The sequence below is a fragment of the Pipistrellus kuhlii genome, unplaced genomic scaffold (assembly GCF_014108245.1).
Source record: "Pipistrellus kuhlii isolate mPipKuh1 unplaced genomic scaffold, mPipKuh1.p scaffold_m20_p_2, whole genome shotgun sequence".
Classification (NCBI taxonomy): Eukaryota; Metazoa; Chordata; class Mammalia; order Chiroptera; family Vespertilionidae; genus Pipistrellus; species Pipistrellus kuhlii.
In genome coordinates, this window is record NW_023425515.1 from 100,305,582 (window position 1) to 100,319,838 (window position 14,257).

At 46.4% G+C, this 14,257-nt stretch overlaps 1 protein-coding gene and 1 long non-coding RNA gene across 10 annotated transcripts in view; one reads left to right on the plus strand and one right to left on the minus strand.

Moving 5' to 3' along the window:
* LOC118724159 overlaps positions 1 to 9,745 on the minus strand; it is a 23,972-nt gene extending 14,227 nt beyond the window's left edge. Inside the window, exons 1-2 of the long non-coding RNA XR_004989506.1 lie at positions 9,733 to 9,745; positions 564 to 569 (exon numbers count right to left, since the gene is read on the minus strand). This is a non-coding gene — a long non-coding RNA (uncharacterized LOC118724159). The remainder of the gene's footprint in view (positions 1 to 563; positions 570 to 9,732) is intronic.
* A 3,514-nt stretch (positions 9,746 to 13,259) lies between these two features.
* The window catches only part of ATR (ATR serine/threonine kinase), a 192,446-nt gene continuing 191,448 nt past the window's right edge, over positions 13,260 to 14,257 (plus strand). For 8 of the 9 annotated variants that reach the window (XM_036447780.2, XM_036447781.2, XM_045584129.1 and 5 more), the window contains exon 1: positions 13,260 to 13,452. In XM_036447780.2, coding sequence (XP_036303673.1) covers positions 13,394 to 13,452 — 59 coding nt within the window. In that variant the 5' untranslated portion in view covers positions 13,260 to 13,393. The remainder of the gene's footprint in view (positions 13,453 to 14,257) is intronic. The other variant, XM_045584128.1, reaches the window with a different exon arrangement.

Consider the following 14,257-nt stretch of genomic DNA (forward strand, 5'->3'; position numbering starts at 1 on the left):
AATGTATGTCACTAATATGAAAGGCACTACTGTTTGCTCTTAATAGAGGAGGCATTAGCTCATTACTGAATGCATAAAGTGATTTAAATGTCATATACTGACTTGAAGAACAGAAGGAAAAATAACAACAAAAACAACGTTCAGTGCTGTGGATGGCAGAATCCTCTTCCTTTCCCTTTTTTTTTTTCCTGCCTTTCCCATGAGCCTATCTGTACTCTGATTCAAAATCAACACAAAAGACAAAATCAGATGCTGTAATCTGCATTTCATAGTGCCATTTGAGTACAAAGAGGTGTTTATCAATGTTTACCTTTCTTTTTTATTATTTATTTATTTATTTTTCCTTTTTTTTAAATAAATCTTTATTATTCACATTATTACAATTGTTTCTCCTTTTCCCCCCTCCACCAGGTCCCTACCCCTCTGCCCTTACCTCTCCCTCACTCACCCACCCCGCTGTCCTCCTCCATAGGTATATGATTTTTGTCCAGACTCTTCCCATACCCCCCACACAGATACCCCTTTCCCCCTGAGAATTATCAATCCCCTCCCATTCTATGCACGTGATTCTACTATATTTACCAGCTTATTCTGTTCCTCAGATTTTTAATTCACTTGACTTTTAGATTCACTCGTTGGTAGATACATATTTGTTGTTCATAATTTCTACCTTTACTTTTTTCTTTTTCCCCCCTCTTTTAAAAGAACACCTTTAAGCATTTAATATAATACTGGTTTGGTGGTGATGTACTCCTTTAGCTTTTTCTGATCTGTGAAGCTCTTTATCTGCCCTTCAATTCTGAATGATAACTTTGCTGGGTAAAGTAATCTTGGTTGTAGGTTCTTGGCATTCATCACTTTGAATATTTCTTGCCACTCCCATCTGGCCTGTATAGTTTCTGTTGAGAAATCAGCTGATAATCATATGGGTGCTCCCTTATAGGTAAGTAACTGTTTTTCTCTTGCTGCTTGTAAGATTCTCTCTTTGTCTTTTGCTCTTGGCATTTTAATTATGAAGTGTCTTGGTGTGGTCCTCTTTGGATTCCTTTTGTTTGGGGTTCTGTGTGCTTCCTGGACTTGTAAGTCTATTTCTTTCACCAGGTGGGGGATGTTTTCGCTCATTATTTCTTCAAATAGGTTTTCAGTGTCTTGCTCTCTCTCTTCTTCTGGCACCCCCATAATTCTGATGTTGGTACGCTTGAAGTTGTCCCAGAGGCTCCTTACACTATCTTCAACTTTCTGGATTCTCTTCTCTTCTTGCTTCTCTGGAACAATGTCCTTTGCCTCTTTGTATTCCAAATCTTTGACTTGATTCTTGCATTCTTCTAGTCTGTTGTTGGGTCTCTGTATAATATTTTTTATTTAGTCAGTGTATGTTTAATTTCTAGTTGGTTTAATTTCTTTTTCATATCCTCGAGGATCTCATTAAATTTATTAGCCTTTTCTAGGAAATTCTTTAAAAACCTTATAACCGTGGTTTTGAACTCTATATCTAGTCTTTTGTTCTCCTCCATTTCTTTTGTTTGAGATCTTCTTCCTTTTCTCGGCATTTTCACTGCTTATGCAAAAGCAGCTGTGTGGAGCCTGGGCGGGTTTGTAGAATGTGCGGGGCAGGGCCTCAGGGTAGGGCAGAGTCTCAGGACACCACTAGGTTGGGCGTGGCAAACAGCAATAGCTGCCGTGAGCTGTCTCTGCCTTTCCACTTTCCAAGTTCCCATGTCCCTGTGCTCCAGCGCAGTAAACAATGATTTCTGTGCACACCTCTGAAAAAAAAGTCACCCTCACTTTTGGACCAGATAGCAGACAGACCAGCTTCTCCACGTAGGCGCCTAGGTCCCCCGTGTGACCCCAGAATCTGGATTTCAAAGTGATTGGGAGCTTGTTTCCCTTCTGGTTGAAAAAAAGCCGTGTGCCTAGTCGCCCACCACCAGCCCGATTCCTATGCCTAGGCTTTTCAGCTTTTCAGTGCTTGTGCTCCTTTCTCTTTCAGCCAGCTTTCCCATGGTTTTGGGTGATAGACGTTTTGTCTTTTAGTTGTAGTTTTGAAAATGTTGTGCGAGGTGGCAGATTAGTTGTTTAACTATGCCGTCATCTTGGTTTTTTTTCCTTTTTTTTTTTTTAAACCAATGCAGCTCAAACTTGCTCCCAATGTTCCAGTAGCCAGGCCAACATGGCTATGTGGACACACCTTTGCTAGTTGCTGTCAGGCTTCAGGGCTGGGGCAGGGAGCATGCCAGGTGTTGCTGGAAACAAATCAGCCCTCCTCTCTACATAACAGGCGTCTTTTCTTTTTTTTTTCTTCTTTTTTTTTAAATCAATCTTTATTGTTCATATTATTACAAAGGTTCCTCATTTCTTCCCGCTTCCACCAGTTTCCCACCCCAGCCTCTGTCCCCTCCCCACACCCCATTGTCCTCATGCATAGGTGCACAGTTTATGTTCAGTATCTTCCTCCCTCTTCTACAATGAACTGCTATTATTGTTCATCAGGTTTTTCAATCTCTTTTTTGTTCTTGTTGCTGTTTTTTTTAATTAATAAACTTTTACACTTCTAAGAATAAATTTTAAAATCTAATAATTTTAAACCTTGTTTTTTTTCTGCTCTGGGAATTGAGAGCAAAATTGTTTACATGTAAACTTGCCCTTAGGCTATCAAAAGGTGTAGCCATTCAAGTGTAAATGGACACGTTGTTTAAATATAGCTGCTGGTTGGATTACCTGTTCTGGGTGGGAAGGGCTTGTCATTCCCTTTCTCCATTAAAATTAAGGTGTTAGCTTTAAAACCTCTTTTTGGCAAGAGACCTTAAACTTTCAGAACTTTAAATTTTTCGGATACTAAATCAGTTACTTAGCATTTTCTCAAATCAATAATACCTCCATATGCCCAAGGATACACTTCACATAAAAGACATTTCGAAATAGATCAACCAACCTCATCCAGGCCCCACACAAGGCACTCACAGATCAACACCCCAGCGCTATACTAACTCAACACATCCAGATCTAAGCCTTCCTCATTTGATTCACCAGACCCTCAAGTTCCTCCAAAAGTTTCCAGCCATGTCTGAGAGGCAGCCTTGGGGCGAGGGCAGGCGAGGAGTGAGCTGTTTCGGGCCTGGCTGCTCTGGGCCTGGCCTCTGTTGCTTTGATCCGTTCCACAACCAGCTGCTCCGGGTCTGGCCACTGCCGATCCCAACCTGGCTGCTCCAGGCGTGGCTGCTGCTGCTCTGGGCCTGGCCGCACCTGACCCGGCTGGTCTGGGCCTGGCTGCTCCAGGCCCGGCCTCTCTGGGCCATAGCAGGCGTCTTTTTATTATAAAATGCAAAGCAGCGCTCTTTTCCATTACCCCCATCCCCAGCCCCCCTCACCCAGGGACATAGGAAGGGTCTGGGAGGATATTTACTCTAGGCTCTTTGATTTCTCTTATGTAACTGAGCCCAGTGACAGCAGTTTCTCTGAATGCAATGCCAGCCTGCTCAAGATTAGCTGCACCTTGAAGACAAGAGGCAGAGCTGACCAGGGGCTTTGACCAAGCCTGAGCGTGTGGTTCACAGCAACCTCAGCAGGTAGACTACTCCTGAAAACTCCAGACTCCTCCCAGCTCTGTAACCCAGCTCCCTGCACTCCCTTCTGCACCCACAGGCACCACCAGAGTGGTGTGCACCAAGGCTTTGTGTCCAGATGCCAGGATTGCAGGTTCACGGTGCTCTGCCTCCTCCTGGCACTTTGAGTCATAAGCGCCTGCAGAGACCTTTCCACTCCATATTGATCTTTGGTCACTGTTGATGTTTTCTGGACTCTTTGGTCCAGGGACAGCCAGGAACTTTGCCTCTGACCAATGCAGTACCTGCAGCTTGCCAGGGGTACCCCCATCCCCGGAAAAGTGTGGGGACATGGACAGCCTGGCTGAAAGACCATTGGGTGGTAGAGGGATTGTCTAGTCACCCCACCCTCAATTGGGGTGGGAGAGGCTGATCAGGGGTGGGACAAGAGGAGGGGCTTGGCAGGGTAGCCATCTTGTGATGGCATTATGGCTTAAGGATCTATTTGCATATTACCTCTTTATTATATAGGATAATAAAAGCCCAGCAACCATTATGGTGTAATGACCAGAACAACCAGAACAACTGTGGCCCCTGCCGGCCCTACTCCCCCAACAGGCCCCAGCATCCCAATCAGGGGCAGGGCTAGTTGGCAAACTGCCTGAGGCCCCTGACTGGCATGCCCTCCAGCGGGGACCCCCATCTGGGCAGGCTGGCCGGACCCCAGCGGAGCCCCAGGCCTCTGGTAGAAATATAAAACCCTATCCCGCCACTACTCCAACCCAACCCGCCAAAGGCTCCTGAAACTACAAAATTAGATCACTGATTCAGGCTAGCAGTTCAAAGTGTAAAACCTCATTCACACATAAGGAATTCGCACCTTTCTCCTTCCCCTTGGACTCCGCATCTCAGAGGAGGCATGCACTTTATGGATGTGCAAATGGAAGCTCAGGTAAGTCACTCTTTTGGGGTCCTGTGGCACATCCAAGCAGACAAACTGATCACCAAAAGCCAAGCACCAGACTCTCCCTTCCTCATTCCACAGCCTCAGCTCCAGACTCACTCCCCGTGGCAGGATACAAGGAGAGCCACCTCGAATCTTCGCAGAGACAAGAATGCTCAGGAGGCCAAGATAATAGAAACCTAAGGACCCAAATGTTGGGGCCCATGCTGCCAGGGCCCCGCTCAGCACAAAGCCAAGGAGAGCTCGCACAAAGTTCTGGTACAATTCCTAACCGGTCATGACCTGCCATCCCAGGGCATCCAGGGCTGCAACACATGCTGTAGTGTGTAATTGCGGGGAGTGCTCTGGAGGTGAAAGGCTCACTTGGGACTCTGCTTACACAGCCTTCTCTGAGGCGTTCAGCCCCAGGTGTTCCAGCAAAGCCTCTTTCCTGGAGCGGGATCTCAGGGGGAAGGCCAGGGGAGGGGTGGCCAGCTATAGCCTCCACTGTGGCTGTTTGCACACATGTAATTAGCTCTAATTATCCTGAACTTTCAGTTCGCCAACTTCAGGCCTGGGAGCTGCTCCCAGGGTGAACGTGCCCACGGAGCCACTGCTCTGCAGAATGAGCCCTCTCAATGGCTGGGAAGCTCTATCCCATCCACAGCACTCTGTGTCCTTTGTCTGTGTTTGCCTAAGTGTCTACACAGCTACCATGTGCTGGCTTGGGGATATATTTCTGTGTCCTTTGTTGTGTGTCTACGCTGGCCGCTGGGAAGGTTTGCGAGTACCAGGCACCAATGAAGAGAGGAGGGGTGGCAGGGTTGGGAAGAGGGGGAGGATGAACTCGTTTTCAGCTGCTAAAGAAAGAAAAGCTACTCCCTGGAGAAGAAACCTGGGTTTCACAAGATATGTGATCAGTGCTGGGGCCCTGCCAGCAGGCAAGGGAATCCCAAGGCAGGTACTGGGAATGCAGGCCACGGGGGCATAGGCTACGAAGGAGACATAACAGAACCTCAAATCATCCTGCTTGGCCCCAGAGGATGGCTGGTTAGCCAGAGATGGGTAAGATTCTTCAGGGAAGGAACAACCTAAGACAGGCACAGTCACAGAGGGGCCATCAGGAGAGAACTAGGGTGTCAACAGAAGTGGGGCACAGACCTTCACTCCCCCAACTTTGCAGGATCCTGAACCTTCACCCCTGCTGAGGGAGGTCTCTTGAACCCATGGCTGCTTAGCTTCCCATGCCCAGCTCAAATCAGGACCCAGGTAACAGAGACTTGGACGACAGCATCTGCCCTCTCACTGCAACAAGACTTGTTTGAAATATCTTGTACCAATGGTGTGGGAAACTGGGGTTTTTGATATCCAAACCCAGCCTAGCACCAAGAATGCTCAGGGCCTACTCAAGAACAGCATCAATCAGAGTGTCAGACCTCAGAGGGAAAGTAGGAAAGTGTGGGGATAAGGGAGAGAGATCAACCAAAGGACTTGTGTGCATGCATATGAGCCTAACCAGTGGTCACGGACAACAGGGGTGTGGGGGAATGTGAGGGGAGGGATTTGGGATGGCAACGGGGGGAATGGGGACAAATATGTGATACCTTAATCAATAAAGTAATTTAAAAAAATAAGAAAGAAGAGCTAGTGACCAACTCTCCAATCTGCTCAAGTCCTACATAAACATGAGCCAGGAGCAGGGGACAAGGCCAAAAATACCTGGGATTTTGGATGTAACTGCCAAACGGAGGTGTCCTAAACCGTGATCTATCTCCTCGGCCCCCTGAGCCATTTTGAACCTCAGACACCAGCATTCCTCTACAGGCAAAACTAGGTCTCAGAGAGGTTAGGAAACTCACCCTAGGCAGCTCTCCAGAGCCGCAGCACAGAATTTTGGATTCAGGCTTCAAGCTTCACTCAAAAACAAAAGGTGGCCCTTCTTTCACCTCTGCAATTTATTTCTGAAACCCATTTCTTCTACCAGTCACTTCTTCCACCTCTGAGTTTCTAAATAAATGTTCTCTTATAATGAATCTTGGCTCCTACGAGACCCCAGTGGTCTAACACCTGTTTCCTTTCTCCAAGCTACCAAAAGAACCTCTATAGGTTGTCTCATTTGTAAAGGGGATTAAAAATAACAATTACCTCTGAAAAATCAAGATGGTAGGTTAGGTGAGCAACTAATCTGCCGCCTTGCACAACATTTTCAAAACTACAACTAAAAGACAAAACGTCTATCACCCAAAACCATGGGAAAGCTGGCTGAAAGAGAAAGGAGCACAAGCACTGAAAAGCTGAAAAGCCTAGGCACAGGAATCGGGCTGGTGGTGGGCGACTAGGCACACGGCTTTTTTTCAACCAGAAGGAAAACAAGCTCCCAATCACTTTGAAATCCAGATTCTGGGGTCACACGGGGGACCTAGGCGCCTACGTGGAGAAGCTGGTCTGTCTGCTATCTGGTCCAAAAGTGAGGGTGACTTTTTTTTCAGAGGTGTGCACAGAAATCATTGTTTACTGCGCTGGAGCACAGGGACATGGGAACTTGGAAAGTGGAAAGGCAGAGACAGCTCACGGCAGCCATTGCTGTTTGCCACGCCCAACCTAGTGGTGTCCTGAGACTCTGCCCTACCCTGAGGCCCTGCCCCGCACATTCTACAAACCCGCCCAGGCTCCACACAGCTGCTTTTGCATAAGCAGTGAAAATGCCGAGAAAAGGAAGAAGATCTCAAACAAAAGAAATGGAGGAGAACAAAAGACTAGATATAGAGTTCAAAACCACGGTTATAAGGTTTTTAAAGAATTTCCTAGAAAAGGCTAATAAATTTAATGAGATCCTCGAGGATATGAAAAAGAAATTAAACCAACTAGAAATTAAACATACACTGACTAAATAAAAAATATTATACAGAGACCCAACAACAGACTAGAAGAATGCAAGAATCAAGTCAAAGATTTGGAATACAAAGAGGCAAAGGACATTGTTCCAGAGAAGCAAGAAGAGAAGAGAATCCAGAAAGTTGAAGATAGTGTAAGGAGCCTCTGGGACAACTTCAAGCGTACCAACATCAGAATTATGGGGGTGCCAGAAGAAGAGAGAGAGCAAGACACTGAAAACCTATTTGAAGAAATAATGAGCGAAAACATCCCCCACCTGGTGAAAGAAATAGACTTACAAGTCCAGGAAGCACACAGAACCCCAAACAAAAGGAATCCAAAGAGGACCACACCAAGACACTTCATAATTAAAATGCCAAGAGCAAAAGACAAAGAGAGAATCTTACAAGCAGCAAGAGAAAAACAGTTACTTACCTATAAAGGAGCACCCATACGATTGTCAGCTAATTTTTCAACAGAAACCATACCTGCCAGACAGGAATGGCAAGAAATATTCAAGGTAATGAATAGCAAGAACCTACAGCCAAAAATACTCTACCCAGCAAAGCTATCATTCAGAATCGAAGGCCAGATAAAGAGCTTTACAAATAAAATAAAAAAAGCTAAAGGAGTTCATCACCGCCAAACCAGAATTATATGAATTGGTGAAAAGGGTTCTTTAGGAAGAGGAAGAAATATAGATAAAAATTATGATCAACAAATATGCAACTATCAACAAGTGAACCTAAAAGCCAAGGGAATTAAAAAACCTGATGACCAATATTAACTGTTGAATATAATAGAATCAGAGGTATGGAAGGGGAGTGGACTGACTATTCTTGGGGAAAAGGGGAGTGGGGGTGCGGGAAGAGTCTGAACAAAAACTGTGCACCTATGGATGAGGACAATGTGGGGTGGGGAAAGGGGAGAGGGTAGGGTGGGAACCTGGTGGAGGGGAGCAATGGAGGGGGAAAAAATGAGGAACATTTGTAATAATATGAACAATAAAGATGTATTAAAATAAAAATAAAAAAAGAAACTATACAGGTCAGATGGGAGTGGCAAGAAATATTCAAAGTGATGAATGCCAAGAACCTACAACCAAGATTACTCTACCCAGCAAAGTTATCATTCAGAATTGAAGGGCAGATAAAGAGCTTCACAGATCAGAAAAAGCTAAAGGAGTACATCACCACCAAACCAGTATTATATTAAATGCTTAAAGGTGTTCTTTTAAAAGAGGGGGGGAAAAGAAAAAAGTAAAGGTAGAAATTATGAACAACAAATATATATCTACCAACGAGTGAATCTAAAAAGTCAAGTGAATTAAAAATCTGAGGAACAGAATAAGCTGGTAAATATAATAGAATCACGTGCATAGAATGGGAGGGGATTGATAATTCTCAGGGGGAAAGGGGTGTCTGTGTGGGGGGTATGGGAAGAGACTGGACAAAAATCATATACCTATGGAGGAGGACGAGGGGTAGGGGAGAAGAGGTAAGGGCAGAGGGTGGAGTGGGGAACAGGTGGAGGGGAGATATTGTGGGCGTGGGAGAAACAATTATAATACTCTGAACAATAAAGATTTATTTAAAAAAATAATAACAATTACCTCATGGGCTGTTCAAGAACTAACTTTAAAAACAGTATAGTAGTCCTGGCCCTGTTTGCTGGTACAACAAAAGATTGTGGGTTCAATTCCTGGTCAGGGCACATACTTAGGTTGAGGGTAAGAAAGTCATCTGGTTGATGTTTCTCTCTTCCTCTCTCTCACATCAAACAAACAAACAAACAAACAAACAAACAAAAATGTCCTTCAGTGAGGGGTGAGATGAGGATTAAAATAAGTAATAATAAAAACAGTAAAGCAACCCTGGCCTGGTAGCTCAGTTGGTAAAATCATCGTCCTTATATACCAAGTGTACAGTTCTATCTCTGGTCAAAACACTTACAAGAAAGAACCAATGAGTACTTAAATAAGCGAAATATCACATCCATGCTGGTCTCTCTCTCTCTCTCTCTCTCTCTCTCTCTCTCTCTCTCTCTCTCTCTCTCTCTCTCCCATCAATCAATAAAACAAAACCAAAAACAAACAAACAAACAAAAAACACAACAAAACCAGGAGGTGTGTGGGGACCTTACAGGGAATGCTTCCAGGTCCTCCTCTCTCTATCTGGTTTCAGATCCTTAGCCCTAGGCAACCCTGGTCCTGCATACTCAGTCTATTGCCTGCCACATCCTTCCAGCCCTTTCCTGAGGCCAGTTCTGTTCTATGCTGAACAGAACCAGAGCAAAGAGGAGAGCGAGCTCAACCCCCAGGGCCTTATTTGCAGGTGGAGGGATCAGCCTTCCCCAAGGAGGATTTCTCAGCACACTGGCTCTGCCCTGAGGGCTGAGTCCCTCCCTCAGCCTTCCAGGTTCTCTGTGCCTGTCTCATACTGTGCATCTCTCTCCCTGTTCCTTGCTCTTTGACCCTGTTTACTCTTCCCCATGTCTCACTTGCTGAGCCTTTGTCTCTGTCCCTCATTGGATCTCTGACTGTGGAGAATACCCCTGCTGCTCCACCCCCCCCCAACCCCCCCAAAGGAATGCACACCAGCAGAATCTGCCTTTTCAATAAAAAATGACAAGTGGGAAACAGAGTAAATTAAAAAGCATTAACTTAAAAACAATCCATGTTTCTGCAAATGGCAGCACTTTGGTGGAGGGAGAGAGTGGGGGGAGGAGGGGTGGTATTGGTAGGGCATCCTGGAGCCTCAGACACAAAGTATAGGGGTTTCAGTGCCTCACTATGGACCCCTCCTACTAGTCACCTGGGATGGCAGTGTCTGGGTAAGGGACTTAGTCTATACTATCCCTCACAGACCCCCACCTGATTCCGTAGACCCTTTTCCCTGTCTGGCATCTGCTGGAGGTCCCTCTTACTTCCCTAGTACCTCCAAACCCTTCTATGCTGACCCCAACTCTTCTTTTGCATCACCCCTCTCCTGCCCCACACTCACACACATTTCATCCTTTCCCTCCTCACCCCCCAGTCTTCTATTCCATACTTCTTCATGTCCTGCCTTGCCCTGCCCTGCCCCACCTCCATTCTGCCCTCCTGCCCCAGACCACTTAGCCACCTTGGCTCCAGGAGAAATGGTTAAAACAAAGCTTTCCTTGGCCAGAAGAGACTCTCCAGGGAGCTTCAGGCAGGAAGGCACTGCCAGTCCTGTACCTGCAACTGTTCTGTCCTGCCAGATGCCAGCCAGAAATTATCTCTGGAGACAGAGGGTAGCAGAAGTAGGCTGCTGACCTTTGAAGATCTTCATCAGAAGGAAACTCTTCCTTGCCCGCAAAAAAAAGTTCACCCTGCTACTTTCCTTGTCACTTTCAGCAATCTTCCTTTGCTCCTTTCCTTGGAAGTGGACGGATTGGAGCACATCTATTTATAATAATAAAAGGGTAATATGTTAGTTAGAATGGACATTTTCCAGACATCATTCCGGATGTCCTTCCTGATGAAGCCAGGGCTGGAGGGAAGCCAGTCTGGGTCCTGGGAGCCTGCAGGTAGCATGAGGGAAGCCAGCCTGGATCCCAAGTGTCTGTGGGTGGCTGGAAGGTAGCAGCCTGGGTCCTGGGTGCCTGTGGGTGGCTGGAGGAGGGAAGAAGCCAGGGTCCTGAATGCCAGAGAAAGTCAGTGCCAGCAGCCAGGGCAAGGAAGGCCTACTCTTGCATGAATTTTTGTGTATCAGGCCACTAGTCTACACTAATAAAAGAGACACATGCTAATTGACATTACCCTTGCCACACCCATCAGCCAATCAGGAGTGGGTATGCAAATTAACCTAACAAAGATGGCAGATTAACATTCATACGCAGGTGCTGAGCAGCTGGGGGTGGGACAAGATGCTTGTGTCATTGCCATGGCGATGACATAGGCATTCCGCTCCACCCCAGCCACTCTGAGTCTCTGAGTAACATGGGAAGGTGGAAAGGCAGCTCCGGGCCTGAGCAGAAAGGTGGCTCCAGCCAGAGCGAAGGTGGAAGGCCCTTACTTGCAAGGATCTTTGTGCATCAGGCCTTAGAGCACATGTGTCAAACACAAGGCCCACGGGCCAAATCCGTCCTGCCAGGCCTTGCAATGTGGCCCGCACCGCGCTGTCATCACTGCACTCCGCTGCGTTTCCATCACAATGACAGTTTATGACTGTTCAGTAAACCATTCGGCCCTCGATTTAGGCTGGATTTTAGATTTTGGCCCCTTCTCTGATTGAGTTCGACACCCCTACCCTAGAGTAATATGCAAATCAATGGAATGGCAGAACAATCAGGAAGACCACTTGACTAGTTGCTATGAGGTGCACTGACCACTTCTCAGTCCCTCCCCCCAGCTGGCAGGCTCTAATCACCTGATGGCAAATGAGGAACTGGGAGTGGATGGTGGCAGGGCTGGCTACTGGCAGCTGGGAAATATGGCCCTCATCACAGGTCAGGCCTTGGGACCATACCCACACACTAATTTTGTGCGCTGGGCCTCTAGTTGTATATATGAAAGCCTAAGCGATTGTTCAACCATTAGCTATAACATGCATTGACCACCAGAGGGTAAGGCTCAATGCACAGGTATAAACTTGGAACAGACTGATGAATCTCAGAGGGAGCAGGGAGGGGGCAGAAAGAGATTAACCAAAGATCTTATATGCGTACTAGAGGCCTGGTACATGGATTCATGCACCTCAGCCTGGCCTGTGGGGACTGAGCTGAAACTGCAATCTGACATCTCCCGGGGAGGCAGGGGTGTCCTGGATTGCAAAAGGGCACAGGCCAGGTTGAGGTACCTTACCAGTGCACGAATACGGGCACCTGGCCTCTAGTTTTTATACAAAATAAAAATATATATAAAACAAAAAAATATATACAATCAAAATAAAAGATGGGATGTTATGCAGAGCTTCTAATTTCAAATCCTATGTTTTTTCCACTATATAATTCACCTGTTTAACAAATATTTGTACTGAACACCAACCATTTGCCAGGCAATGTTTTAGGTCAATAAAACAGACAAGATCCTGCTCTTAAGGAACCTGTATTTTAATTGGAGGAGACAGCAAATGAAATAGTATATAATATACATTTGTTTCTCAGTTTTATTAAGAAAAATAAACCAAGTGTAAGGGAAAAAAGTGTGAGTGTAAGTTTGCTAGTCTACATGGAGCAATGAGTGGGGTGTACAGTAAAGGCAAAGGGTACAGCAAATGCAAAATCCCCAACGCAGAAGGATATGTGGCTGTCATTCCATAACTTAGATATATATATACTGTATCAAAGAACAAATGTAAGTATACTACATGGCTTTGCCTGATTAAATGCATACTTTTGACATGTTGACAGTCTCTTACAATGACTATCTTTCAAATATAAACAAATTGGGTTGTACCAGAAAATGTCTACAGCCAGAATCCATTGATTTATTTTAGACGTTTGTTAAGGGGTCATCAGAATACTGCTGATGATTTGATTAAATATCTATAAATACAATTAAATCACTTTTTAAATACTAAGAGGAGAATCAAGGAAACCTGAGTGACTTCAGGTTGAAAAAGACTGCTGAAACAGAAAGGACAGGAGGACCCCCTTTTGCAGAAAGGCTGCCAAAAGTGGGAGGAACACGAGGAACCTAACACCTGGGAGCTAGTCTAGGCCTTGACCCGCTGAACTATCTCTGTTTTCACCAGTAAAGCGAAGAGTCTGACCCGGAACCCCGCAGCCCTTTTCCTCCTTATCTGGGATTCTGCTTTGCCAGCTCTCCGCCCCGCCCACACTGCGCTCAGTCGGCGTGCGCCCCCCGTCCGCCGGAAGCCACCGGAAAAAGGGCGGGACGCGTGCGTGCTGGTCCCGCCCACTTGGCCGCAGTGGAGACTGGAGGGCCTGCGCGCGGGACCCACTGTGGCTTCCGGGAAGAGTTTTGGGTTCCGCCACGGCCCTTGCAGCAGAGGCCGTGGCGACGCCGAGGGCTGTCTCCGCGTCGTGGACGAACGCCGCCCTTCTCACCATGGGCGAGCCCGGTTTGGAGCTGTCGTCCATGATCCCCGCCCTGCGGGAGCTGGGCAGGTAAGTGCCCCCACCGCGGCCTCCCTGTAGCGTGTCTGTGCTCCAGGGCCGAGCAGCGCCTCCCTCGGACGGAGGTGGGGAACTCCGTCCGAGGAGAGAGAGGCGGGCCGGGGCCGAGCCTGGGCCAGGGCGCACTCGCCGCCACTCTTCACTTCCCGTGCCTTACATGTGGGACTTGCCCCAGTCTCTAGGATTTATGATTGCTCGGTTTTTAGCTCTACATTTTGACCCAGAACTATCCATGGAAGAAAAATCATTAGTTCTGATTCTGTGCAAGTAAGAGCAATTGCTAAGAAAGGCAGTTTGGTTCCTTCTTTGAAGCGAAAGCGTAGGCCATTCTGAAGATGGGATCCCTTTTGCTTTGACCACTGGCCCCCAACCCGTTATTTCAGTAAGAGAGCCCGGGCTCTGGCATGGCGTTCACGAAGTGCACAGAATGTTGCTGGAAGTTGAAAATAATTTAATATAGTTTCAGTTGCCAAAACTTGTTTTCTTAAAACCCAAGAGTAAATTATAAACCAGTCGTCCGGAAAGAGGGGAAGATTTTTGTCCCTCTTTCCCACAGCTCTAGGAGGCAGGGCTTACCTCTCCCTCCCCCTCCTCCTCTCTTCCCCTCCCTCTTAGTAAATTGAACAAGAGATATTTGGAAACTTAGTACATAAAGTCAAAATTGATATTAAGCCATGAAATATTTAAATCCTTTTCATTTTTCAGTGCAGTTTTTTTTTTAATCTCCATTGGTTGACCATACAAGGACATTTAGTCTTCCTCAATTATATAAATACTTGAGGCCCTATGCACGAAA